Below are 23,199 nucleotides of genomic sequence, written 5' to 3'. Positions count from 1 at the left end.
TTGAGAACCACTGATTTCACTGACGCTTTTATCCAAGCCAGCAAAGGGATACACTCCCAGCAGGCAACAATAAGTGGTATTGTTCTTCTAACAGTGACAAAGTTAAGTGCTTCATTTAGAGTGCATAACAAGCATAGGCAATAAGAACAATGTAACTTGTTACATATGACAAGTAAAATAAACGTTCAAGATTAACCCTGTCCTCTTTTACTGCATAAAATCCACACAAATCCTTTACAACTGACAGGGATCACGATTTTCACAAATCATTACAATATTACCATCATATCAAATCAAAGCACTTGTTAAACCAGTGGGCTGCCTCAACATTATCCAGTGATCAATCCAGTTTGCACTTTTACCACTATGAAACTAAAGCAGAATCATGCATTTTTTATTGCAATGATCACAGCTAAACCCAAACATTCAAGCAGAATTGCAAAAACCTGGAAGGACTGTACTTGTACTGGGCTGTTAAAGCGTATTTAAGTGTACCATTTTATTGGTCATCTCATTATTTTCATAATGAGTTTAAAAAAATATATATATGTATATAAAAAAAAAAGCCAATAAAAATGTGATTAACTTCAAAACAAACCCCAACAGAATTGACGAACACTATTTCATGTCTCTCTCTCTCCCTCACACACAAACACACAGGTTTGACTAAATAAGCCTCGATAATCTCAGGTTATATAGTGAGCTTGTTAAGTATTTGGACAGCGACACACTAATGATAGATTATGAAGTACATTTTGACATTTTAATTAAAATGTCTGTTGTTTTTTCATTTTTTTCCCCAGCGATTGGCCTTTTTCTAAGCAGCCCTGTGGCAATCCATTTGATTTCATCATCAAAATTGATTATAGCTCCTTGGAAGGCAGCACCACTCTAAAGATTGACTCTGCAGTATCGCATAGGACAGACGGGGCAGGCGAATGGAAGAAAACAGGGAAGTACGTGGATTTGTAAAATGCTGAATGGTGCCATTTAGACTAGAGGCATCATCAAGAGCCTTGGGGATGTATGTTGGCAGTCACAATAAAAAAAAGCCTGAATGCAATTTCAACAGGAAACATGGTGACAAATTCTGTATCGAGACCCCCTCGTCTCCCTCACAGATGCGGGAGAGGAGACCGCGTCACAAGTGACGAGTGCAGGAAGAGGCAACATCCACATTTCACACAGGACGCTTAGTAAAAACAAGCCGCAAATATGACAATAAAAATTAGCAGGTTTCCGACCCGCTTCCTTCTGCTTCTGACATTGTGGCCCTTTTGCCATCAGATGGTAAAGAGATAAGAATAGGACATAACAGGCTGTACTAGTGTGAATGATTACGCTGGTATATGGATACTGGATGTGGGTACAGGTACTCACAGGTGCTGCGGGGAAGTGGTCTGAAAGTTCGTACGGTTCTTCTGGAATCCATTGTCTTTGCTCCAAACACCACAGAATCTATACAGAGAAAACAAAAAGAAAAGAAAATGTAAAACCTTGGGTACATCCACGTACTGTATGACATGTCCTTAAAGAGTTTTACGTCCAAATTAAAGATAAGGTATTCAGAACTTTCCTAGCCCATCACAAATCAATCTAGAAGGGCACTAGAGATGCCTACTCCAGCATGTCCGGATGGCGTGTATATTTTCCCTAACGGAGTTGCACTTCCGCGTTCAGTTTGTGCGATCTGATTGGCCACTGAAGTTTTTTTCAGCGCCAGACGTGTTACTCCTAACAATCGCGCCAGCAGGCTGTTACCCTAACCCTAACCCTAACCTTAACCAACTAACCCTAACCTTAACCCTAACCAACTAACCCTAACCAACTTCGAAAGAGAGCGACTTCGAAAGAGTCGCCAAGCTTAACCAATTTGTTAGGAGTAACGCGATTGCCGCTGAGAAAAACGTCAGTGGCCAATCAGATCGCGCAAACCGAACGCGGAAGTGCAACTCCGTTAGGGAAAATATACAGGCGTCGGGATGACATGAGCTATGTACACCTACTGTGAAAGTGTGTCATTAGCCTACATTTCATTCCTGCCATGAATGGAGCAAGACGCTTCACTAGAATCTACTGTACCTCCGCTCCTCTGCCTGATTGTCCTTTGGAATCATTGTCTGACAGCAGTGCGCACTCACCACTCACTCAAACTACTGGAACAGCTGGTGTTTATGAACCATAATGGCGCACCTGATAATTTGCCACGTCCAAATCTACTTCTACAGCTGTGATTGGTCTCCAATAGTGAACACTGTAAATACTTCACCTATAAATACTGCTTAACCCCTTAAGCCTGACGGGCGCGGAACTGGGCCGAGATCACGTCATAAATCGATCAATACAGTCCATATTAATTAATGTTGCGTTTCTTTTTCAAATGTAGCCAAGAGTAAAGACCCTGACCGTATCAAAACAGCAGTCAAATTGTATATTTTCAGCACTCCATTTGTTTACCAATGATTTTAAGTGTCATTATTAGGGATTGGGTACCTTTCACATTTGTACCGGTACCTGTGAATCGATACCGGTACCCAATGGTACCTTTTTTCTGTACTTTTGTCTCAAAATGTAATCTACCTACCTCAGTTGAAAAGAAAATTCCAAACTTAATATTTTATAAATAAATAATGTATTATTATTACTTTATTATTATTTACATCTTACTGATGTAAATCACTTTGAACTGCAATCCCCTGTATGAAAGGTGCTATATAAATAAAGTTATTATTATAATTCATTTAGAACAACATATACACAGTCACACACATATCTTTAAATAAATGTTATGTTTATTTCAAAAAATATGTTTTACAAATGAACTAACTAAACAAATCTATATATTTAAATACAAAATAAATAAAGGTATTGTATTTTACAAAACAACAAGTATAAAACAAGGGTAAACAAACCACTCTAGCAGCAATAAACTATTCTGCTGATCAAAAAATACACATCTATATTTAAATAACAAATAAATGAAAGTATTTTACAACTGATTAAACAAACAAACAAATAATCTAGCAGCAATGAACTACTCTGCTACTGATCGAGTATTCTAGCAGTTCTTTTTCAGAAAGATTAACATGTCCACTCTCTCTGGTAAGAGCTGAGCCCGCTCCACACTCACTGTGTCCCCCCGCTGTGGAGAAGACCCGCTCTGAGGATGCCATTTGCATGTTCTTGGTATCTAGGGACATCTATGGATCTCATGGAATGTATTCCCAGTGTCCGAAATATTGTGTCTATTACTAGGCTTGCTTAAATTGTGATGAAACAAAGGAGAATATGAATTATGACTTTTCTTTGCATCTTTGACAGTGAATAACACCATGCTAAAAATGACCAGACATGAAAAACTGCCACTGAGCTCGTTCAGTACCTTCTTGAGATCACGTGTACAAAAAAATCTCAGGAAATTAATAAAGGGAAGATGATTAAACAGAAGGTTTTGTAGATACAGTACTGAATTCTGCAATCCGGACCCATGCAATTTGAAATATTATTAAAGAATATAGAATATGAGGCCTATAAATGACCTTATTATAGCGATGTCTATGCACATCTATGGATCGGGCCAAATCTACTCGTTCCAATGACAGAATTCAATTTGGCATGAAGAACCGAGAATGAAATCTACTTTATTTACAGCCAGCTTTTTATTTTCGCGACGAGGTCCACCATTTTTAATCCGTTTGTAACTAACTGCGCTCCAAACTATGCCAATAATGTTCCGTTTTGTGGTATAAAATCCAGAGAAATAAAAAATTATAATCAGGAAGTCATTAGTCATTTGTTTCCAGAAAGCTGGAGGACCCTAGGAGATATAGTTTTATGAAATGTCAACGCTCATTGAGAGCTCTGGATGCCCTGTGCTCATATGCGATTAAAAATGGCCAACCTCTGCGATAATATTATCACATTTCAAAAACTAAAATCTCATTAATAACACTTTAACCTATTGGTAAACAAGCGTATTGCTGAAAATATACACTATGACTGCTGTTGTGACATGGTTAGGATGTTTACTGTTCTGCAAGAATAAGAATAATAATAAAAAAAAAATTGCATTACCGAAAATTGCCACCGTTGGATCTCACATGAATCGATACACGGTAGTACCGACGTGTTTCGGTCGGTACCGTTAACACTTTCGCGGCCAACCACGTATATATACGTTATTGGGCGCCAACGGTTAACACATTCGGGGCCAAGCACGGACATGTCTGTGTTTCGGATCCAACAGTAGAGGGCCAACCACGGACATGTCTGTGGCAAGGTTGTTATGGCTTTTATTCCATTTTAATAACCTACTCAATGTCACGAGCAGCACTGCAGATTTACCCTACTCTTGGAATTCGGAAAAGTGCATTACCGGCCAGATCCTCATAGGGGCGCCGTCTCGATAATGCAGTGTTCCCTGTGGCAGAACGTTTTTTTTTTTTTTTTTTTTAATGGACTTTCCTGCTTGGAATACCTTTTGCGACGCCGAAATCAGTATGCAGTAAAGGAATATATGATCAGCCAATGGACATATGGATCTACCAGATTGCGATCGATAACTGGGAAATCCTTTTGGGGATCCAACCGGCCCATGGTAAGATCTATTTGACGTCAATTACAACCCAATCGGGCCTTGTTATCATAGACAACCACCCGGTCAGCGAATTAGGCTACTGAGGCTAACGCCGTTATTGGTAATCAATAATCAGAAACGACGTCCCCCGCCCGCCCCCCCCTTTCATGCATTCATGGTGGAACATTATATCGATCATATGCATTTTGATTTTTAGCTCTAGATTCTGTAGGGCCGAAACGCTTGATTTAACGTTATTAGCTTAGCAGCCTGTATCTCGTTTTGCAGGAAATATACCAGACCAATCCCATATAATGTTTATATTCAAGACGCTATAAAATGGGAACGTATTGATGACATTTTTTTTTCTTTAAGCCATTTTGAAGGGACGGTTTATAGTGTCAATTGACAATGAGAATGGACAGATAGCAATACTATAAAGTATAGATTTAACTCTACAAACAGCCTCACGCACAATGAAACCTTATTATGATATGCTGGCCTTATAGAGTGGGGCCGTCTTAATACCCGTGGCCGTCAATGTGTTAACTCGATCAGCGCCACGCAGTTGAGCATCGTTTGTACTTACAAGGCCGACGCTCTAACGATAGGAATAAGTGGCTGTGTTTGCAGGGCTATAACTACAATATATTCTATATTATAGCTATGGATACAATACTATGGCCCATTTGACATCGACTATCGTTCAATATGTGTTAAAGAAATAATTAAACCTCAACAGCCCTACAATCGACTTGGAAGACTCAAAAACTATGGACCAACCCCTTGAAATAGGAGCTTATTCAATCAATTAAGCGAATGCAAAATAACAAAACTCCTGGCCCTGATGGATTTCCGGTAGAATTTTATAAGACCTTTAGTACTAAACGTACCCCTCTTCTACTTAATATGTACAATGAATCTCTAACCAACGGCTCCCTCCCCCCACTCTAACACAGGCCACCATCTCCCTAATTCTTAAAAAGGACAAAGACCCAACTGACTGTGGTTCCTATAGGCCCATATCACTTTTAAATGTAGATAGTAAATTACTGGCAAAGATCCTCGGAACCAGACTGGAATTTTTTTTACCAAATATTATATCAGAGGAACAAACTGGTTTTATTTGAAATCTTTCTCAGATGTCAGGAAGCTCTTAAATATAATACACTCCGCGTCACCTTCGAACTCTCCAGAGGCTGCCATTGCTCTTGACGCGGAAAAGGCTTTTGACAGAGTAGAGTGGAACTACATATTTGCAAAAAAAATTATCTCTTGGATCCAACTACTTTACACTTCCCCTAAGGCTAGTGTTTGCACCAACAACTTTAGATCCGCCTACTTCCCCCTAACACGTGGGACGAGGCAAGGATGTCCCCTATCTCCCCTCTTATTCACCGTAGCAATGGAACCACTCTCCATCCATCTTAGGACTTCCCACTTATTTTCCGGTGTGCTCCGTGGAGAGTCGGAGTATAGGGTCTCCCTATACACGGACGACCTACTATTGTACCTCTCTGACCCTGTCCCGCACCCCACATACTTCCTATCCTCCAGAACTTTGGTACTTTTTCTGGTTATAAACTCAATTATAATATGAGCTAATTGTATCCCATCAACAACAGCGCTAGCCAGCTCACACAAGTGGAAGTACCTTTTCGTATATCAGCTTTAGGTTTTAAGTACCTTGGAATACAGATTACCAACTCTTTCTCCTCCCTTAGATCTTATAATTTCACCCCCTTGCTTGATAGGCTGAAATCGGACCTCCAAAGATGGGATGGTCTACCCCTGTCCCTGGCAGGCAGGATACAGTCTGTAAAGATGATGATACTTCCTAAACTCTCCTATTTATTCCAATGCATCCCAATATTATTACCCAAATCCTTTTTCAAATCCCTCGACCAGATGATATCTACATTTATCTGGCAAGACAAACGACCCAGAATAAAATGCCACGTATTACAGAGAAACCGGGAAAATGGTGGCTTGGCTCTGCCTAATTTCATCTACTACTATTGGGCTGCCAATATTCAGGGCCCAGGAGTTCAACATTTTTAATCCCAATCTGATTTGTATTCATTCATTTCAACTCATTATGAATTGAAAATGGGGGACCCTGATGTAAACAAGACCAAAGTCTTTCTCTGGTCTGCATCCCCTTAACAATTGTGTGTATTGAGCCGTACTGTGTTGTACCCATTCTGCAATCTGTTAATTAAAATGTTCAATCAATCAATCAATAGGGATTAAAACTTTTGAACTCCTGGGCCCAGAAGATATCCTAGTGGAGCGGCTGGGTGACGTAGCGGAGATTGCGCTCGTCACCAATGCAAGAGACTCCGGTATCGAATCCCAGTCTCAGCATTGCCTTCGGCTTGGGCCGGCCGTCGTACTGGCTCATTGGCAGAGTCAGCGGGTGGAAGTCGATGGGTAGGGATTGGACATTGTGGACAGCGACCCCTACAGGTCGGTTTGGAGACGCCTGCACAGCAGAGACAGGAAATGGCGGGGGTAGTGTGAGCCTCCCATGCGTTACACCTCGCCAATGAGAGTCCGCGCTGTCTGGTGAAAAGATGTGACAGGCTGCCTCCTCGTGTGCCGGAGGGAACACGTGATGCAAGGCTTCTATCCTCTCTACAACCGACCAGTGGGGGGCATAGTCGAGCAACATTCAAGACAGGGGAGGGGAGAATTGGATACACGAGAATTGGGATGGGAGAAAAAGTAGAAAATAAGGAGAAAAAGTGGATAAAAAAAGAAGATATCCTACTGGCTTCGCTCTCCCTCGACAGACTCATGCCTGTTGGAAGCTAAATCTTGCCGTCTAACTTGCCTCCCTGCACTGATCTACTCCAAGCTGCCACTCTCCCTCTAAATTCACACGGCCAGTGGTAATAACTACACTTAAAATTTTGACCCAATTTCATACCCACTTTAAATATATAGATAGTTCCATCAATGGCCCCATAAATAACAAACACTTATTCGCCCCCTCAACTCTTGACTCTGCTTTCTCACTCTGGAAAGACAAAGGCCTAGTCAAATTCTCAGACCTCTTCAACAATAACAGATTTGATAGCTTTGGAACAATCTGCACCAAGTATAATTTACCCCGGAACAATCTATTCCGTTACTTCCAGATTAGGCATTATATACAAGCCTGCTACCCCTCCTACCCTGATCTCCCCTGTGATCAGCCCTGGGAGTATCTCTTCACAATCAGACCGGGGCGGAAAGGCTTCATCTCCGATATCTACAGCTTTATCTCTGATCTTGACACAACCTCTCTGTCAAAAACAAAGAACAAATGGGAGGCTGAGCTTGGGGAAGACCTCTCTGATGAATGGTGGATCAGTGCTATAGACCGCATTAACACCTCGACCACCTGCGCTAGATTAGGACTCATCCAATTCAAAATCGTCCATAGACTCCACTACTGCAAATCCAAACTGGCAGCGATATACCCTGATGTGGAAGACAAAATGTGACCGATGTGCTCTTTCTCCAGCCAATCTCACACATGTTTCTGGTCATGTCCTAGACTGCATACTTTTTAGACTACCATTTTTTAAATACTATCTGAAGTCCTCTCAATCGATCTTGAACCCTTACCCCAAACAGCTATTTTTGGAGTTCCAACAAACACTGGACAATTAAACACTCCTAATTCCATCACAATAGCGTTTAACACACTGCTAGCCAGGCAGGCGTAGGATTCTGTTAGAATGGAAGTCATCTGCCCCCCCCCCAAATAGCTATGTGGCTTACGGATATTATGTTCTTTTTAAAGTTGGAAAAGATTAAGTTTACCCTTAGAGGATCTACAAAAAGGTTTACCCAATACTGGCAGCCATTCATCACTTACTTTGAGAACCTTAAAACACTACCCACCAACTAATTCAATTCAATTTCAATTTCTTTAATTCAATTCAATTCAATTCAATTTCTTTAATGACCACCCAGCCAGGCTGGTGGAATTTGGTTTCAGTGCATAGCATAGCAGTTCCAACATAAAAACATAAAAACATAGAACATATAACATCACTTACAGCGTACATAAAAGAAAACACAATTACATAGATACAGTTCAGAGTTTGTCCATGTCCATGTCAGCAGAGGTAAGGGGGGTTGCGGGGGGTACTACAGGGAGGGGGGGGGGGTGTGGGGGTGCTACAGGGAGTTCAGTGTCCGTATGGCAGTGGGGAAGAAGCTGTTTTTGAACCGGGTTGTTTTGGTGGTCAGGGATCTGTAGCGCCTCCCGGAGGGCAGCAGCTGGAAGATGTGGTGTGCTGGGTGAGTGGGGTCGGAGATGATTTTCCTGGCTCTCCTGATTGTGATTTGGCGGTGGAGTGATTCGAGAGAAGGGAGGGGGGTGCAGATTATTTTTGAGGATTTATTGATGATTCTTTGTAGTTTGTTTTTTGAGTGAGTGTCCAGATTGCTGTACCAAACAGTTATGGAGAAGGTGAGGATGCTTTGTATAATGGCCTGGTAGAAACGGAGCAAGAGATGTTTATTGACTCTGTATTTCTTAAGCTGGCGGAGGAAGAAGAGTCTTTGATTTGCTTTTTTGTGTATGTGGTCTGTGTTGGTTTTCCATTTGAGGTTATTGCTTATGTGAGTGCCGAGAAATTTGAAGGAATCTGTGGTGATTATGGGTTTGCCGGAGATGGATATGGGGGTTTTGGGGTTTGGCTGGCGTCTGAAATCTATGATGAGTTCTTGGGTTTTTGATGAGTTGAGAAGGAGGTTATTGTCTGTGCACCAGGTGAGTGTGTGGTTGATTTGTGTACGGTATTCTGTTTCGTTATTGTCTGTGATGAGGCCTATAAGGGTTGTGTCGTCTGCATATTTATATATTTTTACGGAGTTGTGGAGGGATATGAGCAGGTTGGTGTATAGGGAGAAAAGCCAGGGTGAAAGGACGCAGCCTTGGGGGGCTCCTGTGCTGAGATATAAAGGGTGGGATGTGATGTTATTTATTTTGACCTTCTGTTGTCTGTTGGAGAGGAAGCTGTGGATCCACTTAGTCAAAAGTTCATGTCCATGTAAGAATGTGAGACTTATCAACTTACCCTGAGACTAGAGCAAAGATCCACTGAAACTACTATAAACCCTGAACAGCTGGAAATAACACCTACATCTGACGGACCTTATAGCTGTACACACCAACCATGACCTACTATTTTATTTGTGACTTATTTATTTCTCTTTCCATTTACTTAGGTATGTACTTTTAGGCAAATTTTCTGAAAATATGGCTCGGGCTTAATTTACACAATCTTATTGTAACCAGGATATTTGCTGAAAGAAATATATTTTGTGCATAGATCACTAGATTTAGAAATGTATAAATTGGTGCCTTTGTGCGCTCAAAAAGGTCTAATGTTTACCCTCAGTATTGATTTCAATGGACAATGGTGGAAATTAAAATAAAATACTTGTCGTTGAACGATTTTAAATATATTTTGAGATCCTTGGCCTGCTGTCAGCATTATGTGCGAGGTTTCATCCAAATCAGAACTGACACACACACACAGACAGACAGGAGTGATTACAATACCACTGTCGTAAACTTAGATGGGAACAGGGTGGAAAGGAATCGCAGACTGAGCATGACATGCAAAATGGCCACTGTGTGAATATGGTCGATAATAGAATAAAATAAATTCCTTTTGGCTCATCAGTGGTGGAGCTACCCTTTTGCTTATGTTTTGATTGAAGGACCAACTGATTCAATTAAACAGTCCTGTTACAGTACACACACAGAGACACACACACACAAGCTCCATACCCATTCAAAGGAGAGGATCCAGCAGCCGCGGGCGATACCCAGGAGGATATTGAGAGTACGCCGCGGACCTCCGGACACCACATGAGTCGTGCTTTCACACACTCTGTCCACAATGGAGAACCCTCCCAGACTGCTGACCACCTGAGTCACTGTACTTTGATTGCTATAGGGAAAAGAAAAGAAAATTATTTATCAACACAATTAAGCATAATTATAGTTGACATGAAGAGTGTAGTGCAATGATGTATGGCCCATAACATGGACAGTGATATTCCTATTATACTATTTATAAATTTATTTTTATATATATGCAGATAAGACATTTAAAATATCTGAATCTGAGGCACTTACTCTGTGGGCATGCTCGTCATGACCAGTGTTCTCATAGTCTGAAAAGAAAAAGACACCAGACAAATGCACCACATACGTCAAGGCCATTGGAGGAAAAGAGATCTCACAGAAAACAAGAATTTGTGTGTCATTTCAATGATAGGTTAATCAGCATTTGTTAAATCAATATTTGAACAAATCTTCCAAATCTAGAAACCCACGACTCAAATCAATGGTGCCATCAAGTAGCAATATCAAGAGTTCCACTTACAGTTGGAAAGCAGGGTGGATTTGTGGACTTGTGAAACGCTTATTTGAGCTTTTACACTCAAAAGGAAATGTTGGGAGAGCAGCACAGATGTGTATTTTGGCATAAGGATTGTGATTAGTCTGCTTATGCCTTCATGCTTGCTGAACGCGGCGGCACTCAGCAGGTAGAGGGATTGATTGCTCAATAGGCAGACAGACTCTCAACAGCCCGTGGCGGATAAAAGGCATGGCCTGAGAGGAAATGAAAAGCCCAAGGCTGCGAGCGGAGAAAAACAGTCAGAGCCCCGTCGAAGCGGAACTGCTCTGTGCGTTTTGCGTTCCGGTGACTGTGATCCATCCATCGCATGTACTTTGGCCCCGATACAGCAGGCCATCGTTAGAAAAAAAAAAAAAACACCTGAGCAGCAGTTATAGACGGGGGCCATCGTGCTCTTTCCTGTGTCTGGTCCCCTAACAGGAAGTCAAGGGTGAAGGCCTCCGTCCTGAACACAGGGCTGCCAAAATGGCCCCCGCACACACTGCTGCACATTATGACCACTCAGGTATTAGCCCCGATAAACAGGTTAGGTAACACTGTAGCTATTCAGTTGATTTTTACATTGTAGTATTTTGACAACTGACCTAATTACTAAGTAACAATTCGGGGTGTTATGAAAAAGTCGATTCACATAATAAGAATGGTGATTATCAATACCAATTCAAAATCGATTCATACATTCCAAAAATCTATTTATTTTAAAAAAAATACAAAAAAGAAAATGTTGCCTTGCTTTGTTATTGCAGAAGACTGCCAGTAACATGTTTCTGTTCAAATGATTGCATTTATGTTTCATATCGAGTAGACTGAACTGGAAAATAAATCTTACTCAAGGTTTACATTTAGTGTGATTTTTTTCTTTGAGATCTATTAAAGTATCTACCAGAGTCAAGGGGGAAAAGTAAATCAAAATAGCAATCTAGAATCAAATCTAAACATGTATTGAATCAAGAATCGATTTTTTTATCGAATCATAACCCGAAGAATCTAAATTGAATTGTGAAATGTCCTAATCGCTGCTTGATTGAAAATTGTATTAACAGATTGCAGAATGGGTACAGTACAGTACAGCTCAATACACACAATTGTTAAGGGGATGCAGACCAGAGAAAGACTTTCGTCTCGTTTACATCAGAGTCCCCCGATGCACCTCTAGTAACAATCTTTCTACAGTAGGTTGATGACATTTAACTGCAAACAGGGCTTGAAATTAACACAAGCCACCAGCAATTCATAGGGGAGACTAGTGTATAACCTGTCCTATGCTGTGCAGTCATCTTCTGTTGTGGATTTAAACTAAACTACCTGGATTTAAATTAAACTACCTGGATTTAAATTGAACTACGTTTTGTCATGCGCTCATTATTTTGGTCTTCAGTCATCATCACGAACATGTGTCCTCGCCACTTCCCTGTAGTGGGTTTTCCTATGTTGATCTTTCAGACAGGGATCTTTCAGACAGGTATCAATCATCACTGTGTTGATTTAGTCAAAAGAAGCAGTCTTCTAGCACCTAAAGAAAGGTAAAAATGTTTTTGTAAGCCGATTTTCTACGGACCCCAGGAAGGGTGACCGCTTGTTAACACTTAGAACAAGCTATTTTCTGTTCCGTACGAGTCAAACAAATATGGGCAGCTATTCTGGAGGTTCCTCAAAGGGGACTTTTGGCTTATCTTCTGTGGTGAGACATGTTCTGGCAGCGGCACAATTGAGGGCATTGAAAAATGACTCCCACAAACTGAGCTTGAGACAAAGAGCTGGTGTGAACTCTAGCGCGGCCTCCGAGCACAAACGCTACCCAAGCAACAAATGAAGGAAATTCTTTAGTGTATGACGATGTCCCCTTGATGGCTGCTGGTCTATGCACACTGAAATTACGCTATTCATTACAGAGAAAGAGAGGTCAATGTCCTAAGGTCCCAGGGCTCACTTTAGGGTCGGCTGGGGGCTGCGATAGCCAATCACTAACCGAAAGCAACTGGACAGTACAAAGATCAGATTACCACTTGTCACAACTGAATGCTGACGAACATAAAGGTTAACTCAACAGAGGCATGGGGTGAAAATCTCATATCCGATGGCCATGCTTCATCAACCCCAATAACTTTCCACAGAATAATGATGACTGTTTTTGGTAGTGTGTCAAAAGATACTGCTTGAATAATTTTAAGTGTTACTATAACGTCTAGGACTAGGACTATAAAGTCCCCATGAATCAGGAGAGATGCATGAATGAAGCTCCTACATGAAAAGCATATAATCTAAGAACATTGCTTTGCCCAGCTAGTGATTTGAAAATCTGGGCCTGTATTCACATTAAGATGAAAAATGTCATGCTCTGCAAAAGAGCCCCCTCTTGGTATGGCGCTTTGTTTAGCTTTCTTTGTTTTGTTTTGAATCTGAGTGGGAAATACGGGAGGGTTTTTATTGCTGGCCACACCTCAGGCTCTCATTGACCAAAGATTTGGATGTTAGCGCTGACATAATAAAAGCCATTTCTATTACAATCAGATAATTACACCAATCCTTCCAGAAGGCCCAATAGAAGGAGGTGGGGTGGGGTAGTTTCATACCTTGTAAAACAGGCCAGTCAGCCATATAAACCGCCATAAACACATTCACAGCTGCATTTGAGTGCTAATGAAGTGTCCTTGGGTGTACTGCTATGTACCAATGTGACAAGAATTCACAAATATTGCATTCTTGTGTCAAAATGCCATTCTTTTCCATTCCTATAGAGGCAAAGTCCCTCCCCTTCGGCTAACTAGTAACCACCATGGGAGCCTACTTTGGAAAACATATTATGCATGGTAGTCAATGGCGAGAGACAAATACCGTTTACATGTAAATACCGTTTGAATTGTGCCATGAATGACACATGTTTGTCAATTTGAAAGTCTAATTGTCAGCTAGCTAATGTTACGTTATAGCATCAAAGGCTAACTAAGTTTTAGTAACATTAGCTAACTTGTTTGTCAACCAATTTTCGTAATTATTAAATTCTCTTTTAAATGTCATGTGTAATTCACGGCACAACTCAAACGGGATAAGAAAAATATAAAACATGTTTCTTGCCATTGACAAACTGTAAATTTTTTCTTTCAGAAAATAGGGTCCCCGGGGGGCGGCTAGGTGGTGTAGTGGGCAAGGGCGCTCGCCACCAATGCAGGAGACGCTGGGTTCAAGCCCAGCTCTCCGCATTGCTATCAGCTTGGCTGGTCGTTCATACTAATACATTTGGCAGTATTAGGGGGTGGGAAGCTGATGGGTGGGGATCGGACGTTGTGGACAGCGACTCCTACAGGTCGGTTGGTGCGCCTGCGCAGCAGAATCAGGAAGCGACGGGGGCGGCGTGCCCTCCAAAACGCAGACCCCTGACGCTGAGAGATCGCGCTGTGCAGGTGAAAAGATGCGACGGCTGCTTCCTCGAGTACCGGAGGGGACACGTGCAATGTATGGCTTCGTCCACATTGCAGCCGGCTTGTGGGAGGCATGGCCTAACAGCGTTCGAGACAGGGGAGGGTAGAATTGGACGATACGAAATTGGGATGGGAGAAAAATTGAAAATGGGAGAAAAAGTAGATAATAAATAAAATAAAAAAAATAGGGTCCCCGGGTGGCGCACCACGTTACTGCGCTGCAGACCTACTCGGGCGACCCGGGTTCGTCTCCCGATCACGGACGGATTTGCCGCATGTCCTCCCCCCATATCTTCTCCCGTTCTTCCTCTCCTCTGCTATCTGTCGGTCATGTCTGACCAGAATAAAGCTGTAAAAATGCTCAAATAAATATATAAAAAAATAATTAAATAGGGTCCCATGGTGGTTAGTGGAAGTAACTTTCTTTCTATTGGTCCTCAACCCTCAACAATGGCGTGAACGCTAACAATACTGTCTATTTCAACTTTGTCGTCACATTTGGTTACTTTTCTTATCAAGTCCCTCCCACATTAAGAACACGCATCAAATCACAGAAGCAAAAACTATTTATTGGGGGGAATATAACAAATCCTATGGAAATTGTCCAACAACTACAAGCTAGCTCATGATATGAGCCTATTACCATCAAAGCACCCAGGTAAAAGTTTAAATGTTTCTTTGTAACACAGGCCAAAAGAAGAGTGAACTCGAACTAGATTCCCAGGGAAGATGAAAGACGGTTTTCTTCAGCTAGTTTTGTTTTGTTGAGGTTAGGAGCACACAAAGAAAACAGAGCCCAGGTGCATTTCACAAGCAAGGAAGTTGTACGCTACCATCCTGGAAGCAACACACAGGAAGCCTACAACTATGAAGGTGTGTGGATTGTGCAGCAGTTCTGAGCACATGCTTCAAAAGGAATTATACATGAAGGGAAGGATTTCACTGACATCTTTATTTACATATTTAAATAAGGCACTTCATATGATACCAAAGGGACTCATCTAAGTAAGTTACTTTAAACAGCAGATGTGTCATTCACGTGGAGATTACCCATGGTTCGTTTTCCAGGACGTTCCCTGCATGCGTTAAGCTACAGCCTATTCAGTCTCGAAAGCCGCAGTTGCATCAATGTCACTTGCAAACATTGGTACTATTTTTACCCAGAAGGCAGTGATGTGACAGCACACTATTTAGTTATGCCACAAAAGATATTAGATTACATTTTATGTTCCATGTTATATCAAATGGAGAAGGTCTAAAGTAGGGGTAATGTGTAGATTCCATCACACCACAAGGAACTCGCTTCTTAATGGTAACGGTCAAAAGCCATCTCCGAGTCCACGGAGGCCGAGAGAGGCAAAGCTTCATTCTACAGGCCGAACTCCAGTTAAGGCAAGGTGGGGTAGGGGCAAGCGCCATACTTCCTTGGAAAATAGAGGGGTTTTTCATGCATTTAGAGTGCAAAAACAGCCACTAAGAACTCTACAATAGAGGCCTTGCATGGAACAAGCCTGAATTCTTTTTAATAAATTTTTTTTTCTTCTTTTTTTAATATTTTTTTTTTTTATGTTGTGGGACGTGTACAGCACTTTGTTCAACTTTGTCAGTGCTGTAAAGTTTAAACCTTTTTAAATCTTAGACAAACAAAACACTTATGCTTTCATGAAATATTGTCATTTGAGGCTTTATAAAAGCAGCACAATAAACACAAATCTGTCAGTGCCGAGTCCGACCTCATCTTAAATAACAAACAGCATTGCTTGTTGTAGTTAACAAAGAGAGGCAGAGTTGATTTTGCAAAAAGAAATATTTATATATATATTTTTTTCCGAAATTTATTTTCATATTCGAATCCCATGCCCATCGAACGAAGCTTTGAAGCTTCGAAGTATTTAAGACAGCCCTAGTACACACATGACTGTGTGGCCAGGTTTAGCTACAACTCCATAGTGAAGTTTGCGGATGACACAGTGGTGGTGGGGCTGATCTCTAACAATGACGAGAAGGCCTATCGGGAGGAGGTTGATGAACTGGCACGCTGGTGCCGGGACAACAGCCTACTCCTGAACATTGGTAAAACCAAAGAGCTGATTGTGGATTTTAGGAGAATACAGCAGGGGACACATCGTGGACAGGGTGAGCAGTTTCAAGTACCTGGGAGTCCACATCACAGAGGACCTGACATGGTCTACACACATAGATTCTGTGGTGAAAAAGGCAAAACATCGCCTCCATCACCTGAGACAGCTAAGGAAGTTCAGAGTATCGGGGAAGATACTCCACTCCTTCTACTCCGGGGCTGTAGAGAGCATTCTGACTGGAAACATCACTGCCTGGTTTGGAAACAGCACAGCACAGGACAGGAAGGCACTCCAGAGTGGTGCGCTGAGCATACTACGGGTATTGCACTACCACCCCTGCAGGACTTATATAACAGGAGGTGCAAATCCAGAGCCTGAAGAATTATGAAAGACCCTCATCACCCCAACAACAGCCTGTTTAAGCTGCTGCGGTCAGACAAGCGCCTACGGTCACACGCTGCAAGAACAGAGAGAGTCCGACTCAGCTTCTTCCCCCAGGCCATCAGAACACTGAACACTGAACTCTCCACTCACAAATACACATGAGAACACACAGACACACCACTCATGCGGCAACCGCTAAAAAAAATCACTTTAAACTAGTGTTGTCACGATACTGGAATTTCAAACTTCGATACGATACCTTGAAAAGTATCGATATTCGATACCATTTTCGATACCACAGGGAAAAAGGTTCAATCTTAAAATGTGAAAAAAAGATAAATATATATATATATATTTTTTTTATCAATTTTGCTTTTGTTGCTGGTTGATTCTCCTCAGCTTCTCTCTGGTACTATAAGAGAAGATAAATATAACACTTTTAAAAACCTTTGTTTATCTTTAGATCACACATAAAAATAACTAAATGATATAATCTTAGAAATTAAGTAAAGTTAATAGTACTGCGTGTTAAGCATAACAGATTGATTGAAAATTGTATTAACAGATTGCAGAACGGGTACAATACAGTACAGCTCAATTCACACAATTGTTAAGGGGATGCAGACCAGAGAAAGACTTTTGTCTTGTTTACATCAGGGTCCCCCATTTTCAATTCATCATAACATATGACATTTTTTTGTATTCTTTTTTTTTAATCAAATTTAATTTATTACCTTTTTTCAACTGCAAAGTAAAACTTTGTCAACATGTTTTATCTAATAAAATAAAGTTTAGTCTGTTCATCTCACTTCAATAATTTTTTATTGCAGAACATTTTCTCAAGCAGACAGATGTAAACACTGTAATCGGTGTTGCATGTACCTGACAAACTGAACTGTTTATATTACAGTCATATTCCAACTTAACTGAATGCACGTGTGTGTGTGGACTACTGTACTATTACAGGTATTGAAATGAACAATGCAACTTCCTTTTACAAAAAAAATAAATGTTTACATTTTTTAATGAATAATTAAATATCAATATTGGGGGAAATGAGTATTGAAACAGTTTTAAATATTCAGAATCGATATGTATCGAAAAATCTATATTTTTGATAACACTACTTTAAACAAAATGTCACTTTAAAAAATAGAATCTTTAGAAACACTTTAAAAATAGAATCTTTAGAAACACTTTAAAAGAAGGAAGTACTGTATAGTTTAGATACAGTAAGAGTTAACATTGTAAATTGTATATTGCATAGTAGTGTATATAAGAACCAGCTTCTCAGGAACCTAGCATGTCTTTTTTTTACCATGCATATCTTGTGTCTTATCTATTACATTTTTTCGATGCCTATTTTATATCGCATTTTGCACAATCAATGCGGGCAAGACCACCCGCATTTCACTGTATGCCCTGGTATGCATGTGACAAATAAACCTCTTGATTCTAGTTCTCTCTTCCAGAGTGGCTGCCTGTAACATAGCAACCATTATTTTGAGCAAGAGACAACCGTTGCTATGTGCAAAGCAACACTTGTTATGTGTTGATTTATGATAAATATATCAACAAAACATAATAATGTGGCATCTTATTACTGGATCTTGTAAATTGTCTTATCTACTCTACCACTGTAAAGAAAGAAAACGCATAAAGAATGAGGGCGGCTGAGTGGCGCAGTGGGCAAGGCGCTCGCCACTAACGCAGGAGATGCTGGTATCGAGCCCAGCTCTCTGCGTTGCTACCGGCTTGGCCGGCCGTCATACTAGGCAGTGTTAGAGGGTGGGAAAGCCGGTGGGTGGGGATTGGACGTTGTGGACAGCGACTCCTACAGGTCGGTTGGATGACGCCGGTATGGCGGAAACAGGAAGTATCGGGGGCAGCGTGAGCCTCCAACACGTTACTCCTCGCCACAGAGTTCGAGCTGCTGCAGTGAAAAGATGCGACAGGCTGCCTCCTCGTGTACCGGAGGGGACAAGGCTTCTATCCTCACTACAGCCGACCAGTGGGAGGCATAGTCTAGCAACGTTCAAGACAGGGGAGGGAAGAATTGGAAACACGAAATTGGGATGGGAGAAAAATTGAAAATGGGGAGAAAAAGTGGATAAAAAAAAGTGGTAAAGAATGGTTACTGGCAGCCATCCTGGAAGAGAGAACTACACAAACATTCCATGCAAGGCCACCATTGTAGCCTTATTATAGTTCAAATTATACAATCAAAGAATAACGTCGCAACATTAAAAGGAAAGATGTAGTATTATGTAGTTACTTTTCTGTAGTTGTCCATTTTCTTAACCAAATTTGCTTGCTTATTCTCTTTGCCCTCAGAAGTGGTGTCAGTGAGACCAGCTGCGGCAGCAAGTTCATTTCCTTTACCTACAACGGGAAAAAGTAAGTAATGTAACTGAACAAATGCACCCATCAATCGCAGAGGAGGTGCAGGTTAATCATGTGCCTCATGTTGTGTCTCAGTAAAGGCACTAAAGGCACAATCTGTAAATCCAAATATAAACAAAAGCGTGGCTGGACCACCAAAGGTCCAAAACATAGGATTGGACATGTTATTAATTGCCAAATTGATTGATAGGTCTCTCAAAGAGTATTACTACTAGACAACTAAATATCTGTTTTTAATGTTTTCTCATGCTGTAAAAGTATTTTTTACATTGACAATGTATGTTAAGATTAGAGTAATACAGAACTACATTTTCAGTTATGATTAGTTGAGAAACATACGTTATTTTCCATCTACAACTCAAAACTCTTCAATTATGCATATAAATATACCTATAAAAAATGTAAATACAGATTGGGCCTTTAAAGAACATGAGACATGAGGTAGTTGATCACACATGTTTATTAAGAAGTTTATATTACATGAATTAAAACATTATCATCATTCAGTTTTTCAATATCATCAGATATCCTTTAATTTCAAGCCTATATATCAAAATATCGTATGAAAGGGATTATTTGATTAATTGTATTATTCAAATAAGCATTAACCAGCCAAAATGTAAATTCTTAAAATGGGTGGCTTTTCCCTTTAAATCCATGTCTATTTCATCTCAAAAGGTGGGTTTAAGTTAAAGGACCCCCCCCCCCCCCCCCCCCCCCCGCCTGCTGCAGTGGATCTGCTCAGTGGCCAACAGCACAAAAGGATAATTTCCCTGCAGCTCCCCCAGGTGAGGGTAACCTCCCGTCCAATGAAACCACTTACCCAGGCTGTCAACATGCCTTGTTCAATAAATGTATATTAAAAAAAATTATAATAATAATAATACTGCTCAACAGATTTCCAATAGGCCGGCTGGCATGGCAGGATCAGAGGGTGGCAGTAGAAAATCGTTTTAATTATTGTGAATCTAGTTATTGTGCCCTTTTAAATGTTTTACTTCTGAAAGGTAATGTCAATAATTCATTCCAGTTAACCGTTTTGTAGCAGTGGTGGCGGGGGGGTCAAACTTTGGTGTTTGTGCCACATATAGTTTTATCATAAAATACATATAACACGGTTTCCCCTGAAGACAATTATCATACACCTGACCTACACTGTCGGGGGGGCAGGATGACGAGTCTGGCAAGTCGAACAGGTGCATATCCATTGGATCACATGAAATCCATCAAATAAAATAAAATCACATAAATAAAAAGTTCAATTGTGCAAGGTCCCTACTCCCTACTGCTTTCCATTTCTTCAGAGCCTGTTTAAGATGTTTCTCTGCTATACTGCATTCACATTCAGGTGCAGCCCGAACTCTTGAATCAAAAAATTATAAAAATCTGTTGAGCTAGTTGCATAGTTGCGATTATCGAATTCAGCTGGATTATAATGTTTTCTTAATGCCCATTGTATCTAGTTGTGGTGGTAATGTTCTTACTACTAAATGAATGTAGGGGAAATACTGCATTAGGTAATCTGAGATGAAACTGTAATCCCTGAAACATTAATCAAATGACAAACTCCCAACTAATCACAGTACAAAAACCTGAGAATTGGGGTTAATCACAAATCACATACTTTCCGAACTTGGGCTACTTCACTACTCACTTTCCATGGGATAGGGAAGAACATCACCATCTGAGTTTTTCTGCTGCTCTGAGGCCGCAGGGATAGACGATGCTCTCTGCAAGTTCACATGCTCAGTTGCTAGTTCACCTGCTCTCATAGCTGGCAACGTGCGGCGTCTACTTCTCGTAGGAATTGCATTAATATGACTGTCCACTGGCGATGGAGATTCTCGGATACCTTGTTGGGACTGGATACCGTTTACATTAACGGACTCATGGGAGGGATCTGTCGCACTTTGCCTTCCTTCACGTTTCCTCTTTTTGACGTGAGCCGACTCGGGCTCAGTGGTTTCACCGTGTCTCTGCTTTCTCTTCCCTCTGCTAGACACTTGTTCAGAGAGAGACTTTGTTTCTGAGGGAAGACTACGGGTAATTTGTTTCCTCTGGCGGAGGTCGGCAGGAGAGGCACACTCCGCAAAAACCTCATCGTCTTCATCAACTGAAGCCGAAGCAGCGGTCAGAGATTCATTTGAAGCAGTGGAGGATTGGAACAAGCCAGACATTCTTGCTGAGAGTCTTGTTTGCTTAGCTTCAACAAAAGAATCTAAGGAGATCTGTTTCTTTATCAGATCCTTTTTGACTGATGACCTCCTGGGCTTTTTGTTTTGTTTAGTACCTTTTTCTAGATCATCTAAATCTGTGTATTTCAGAGTTAGAGATTCGTTTGAAGCAGTGGAGGATTGCAACAAGCCAGGAATTGAGAGTCTTGTTTGTTTAGCTTTTCGTGGATCTACTTTCAGCGATGGTTCTTTGAATAGTCTTTGAGTCACATTGGCCTTTCCAAAGATGACTGGGGGGGAGGGGCAAATAGGGAGGTTGGAGAACTCTAGATTTGCATAGGTCGTACTCTTTGTTGGGGATTGCACAGTTCTGTTTGTGTGTTTTCCCTTCTTAAACTTGCTTGGCGATTTTACACTTTTCCCAACAGCAGGGATGTGAGGTTTTAATGGTGACTGCCGGTTCTTGCTTTCCTCAGGCCTGTCTTCTTGACAGGGACTCTCTAAACAATCTAAGGAGATCCGTTTAATTATCGGATCCTTTTTGACCGATGACCTCCTGGGCTTTTTGATTTGTTTACCGGTAGTACCTTTTTCTAGATCATCTATATCAAGGTGTTTCACATTAATCACAGATCTCAGTCTTGGCCCATCACTGCAAGGTGACAGCCATGGTTTCTGAGAGTCCTTCTCGTGGAGTGATAAAGGTTCACAGTGGTCAGGACTATGTTGCTTCTCCTCATCTTCCTTATGAGGCAAATAACGGTGTTGAGCAGCAACAGTCGTATTGGGCCCGTCCTCGAGTTCATCATCTGTATAGGAGGAACATATTTTAAAATGAGAATACAATGGACAACCTGCAGCATGCATGCCAAGGTCATGTAGGCCCACACTGGTGCCTACAGAAACACATTATCCTAAGTAGTTTAGTTTCTCCATTAACCTCTTAAGCCCTAGCCCTATTTTCAGAAAATCCACCTAAAAATACATACCTAAGTAAATGGAAGATTGCTCCACTTCTACCAGGGCCATTTGCATGTTCTTGGTATCTAGGGACATCTATGGATATCAGGGAATGTATTGTAATATAATGTATATATAAATATTGTGTCCGTTACTAGGCGTGGGCGGTATGACGATATTACGGTATACAAGGGTATTTCGAAATCCCGTCGGTATGAGTTTCAATACCGTGACGTCACAGACTGTGCGCCAAATCACAGATGCGTTGCTTGTAGTGCACAATCTAAAAATTATAAAAATCTGTTGAGCTAGTTGCATAGTTGCGATTATCGAATTCAGCTAGATTATAATGTTTTCTTAATGCCCATTGTATCTAGTTGTGGTGGTAATGTTCTTACTACTGAATGAATGTAGGGGAAATACTGCATTAGGTAATCTGAGATGAAACTGTAATCCCTGAAACATTAATCAAATGACAAACTCCCAACTAATCACAGTACAAAAACCTGAGAATTGGGGTTAATCACAAATCACATACTTTCCGAACTTGGGCTACTTCACTACTCACTTTCCATGGGATAGGGAAGAACATCACCATCTGAGTTTTTCTGCTGCTCTGAGGCCGCAGGGATAGACGATGCTCTCTGCAAATTCACAGGCTCAGTTGCTAGTTCACCTGCTCTCATAGCTGGCAACGTGCAGCGTCTACTTCTCGTAGGAATTGCATTCATATTATGACTGTCCACTGGCAATGGAGATTCTCGGATA

General features: G+C 41.1%; 1 protein-coding gene across 1 annotated transcript in view; it reads right to left on the bottom strand.

The window, feature by feature from the left end:
• Positions 1-23,199, bottom strand: part of mcph1 (microcephalin 1) — a 92,828-nt gene that overhangs the window by 56,841 nt on the left and 12,788 nt on the right. The window contains exons 7-12 of the mRNA XM_084321032.1: positions 23,000-23,199; positions 20,952-22,280; positions 19,170-19,276; positions 10,725-10,762; positions 10,374-10,536; positions 1,381-1,458 (exon numbers count right to left, since the gene is read on the bottom strand). The exon at positions 23,000-23,199 is cut by the window's right edge and continues 415 nt beyond it. Coding sequence (XP_084177158.1) covers positions 1,381-1,458; positions 10,374-10,536; positions 10,725-10,762; positions 19,170-19,276; positions 20,952-22,280; positions 23,000-23,199 — 1,915 coding nt within the window. The remainder of the gene's footprint in view (positions 1-1,380; positions 1,459-10,373; positions 10,537-10,724; positions 10,763-19,169; positions 19,277-20,951; positions 22,281-22,999) is intronic.

This window comes from Notolepis coatsorum (assembly GCF_963971535.1).
Source record: "Notolepis coatsorum genome assembly, chromosome: 9".
NCBI lineage: Eukaryota > Metazoa > Chordata > Actinopteri > Aulopiformes > Paralepididae > Notolepis > Notolepis coatsorum.
The sequence above is the reverse complement of the archived record's forward strand: the minus strand, read 5'-3'. Positions and strand labels throughout refer to the sequence as shown.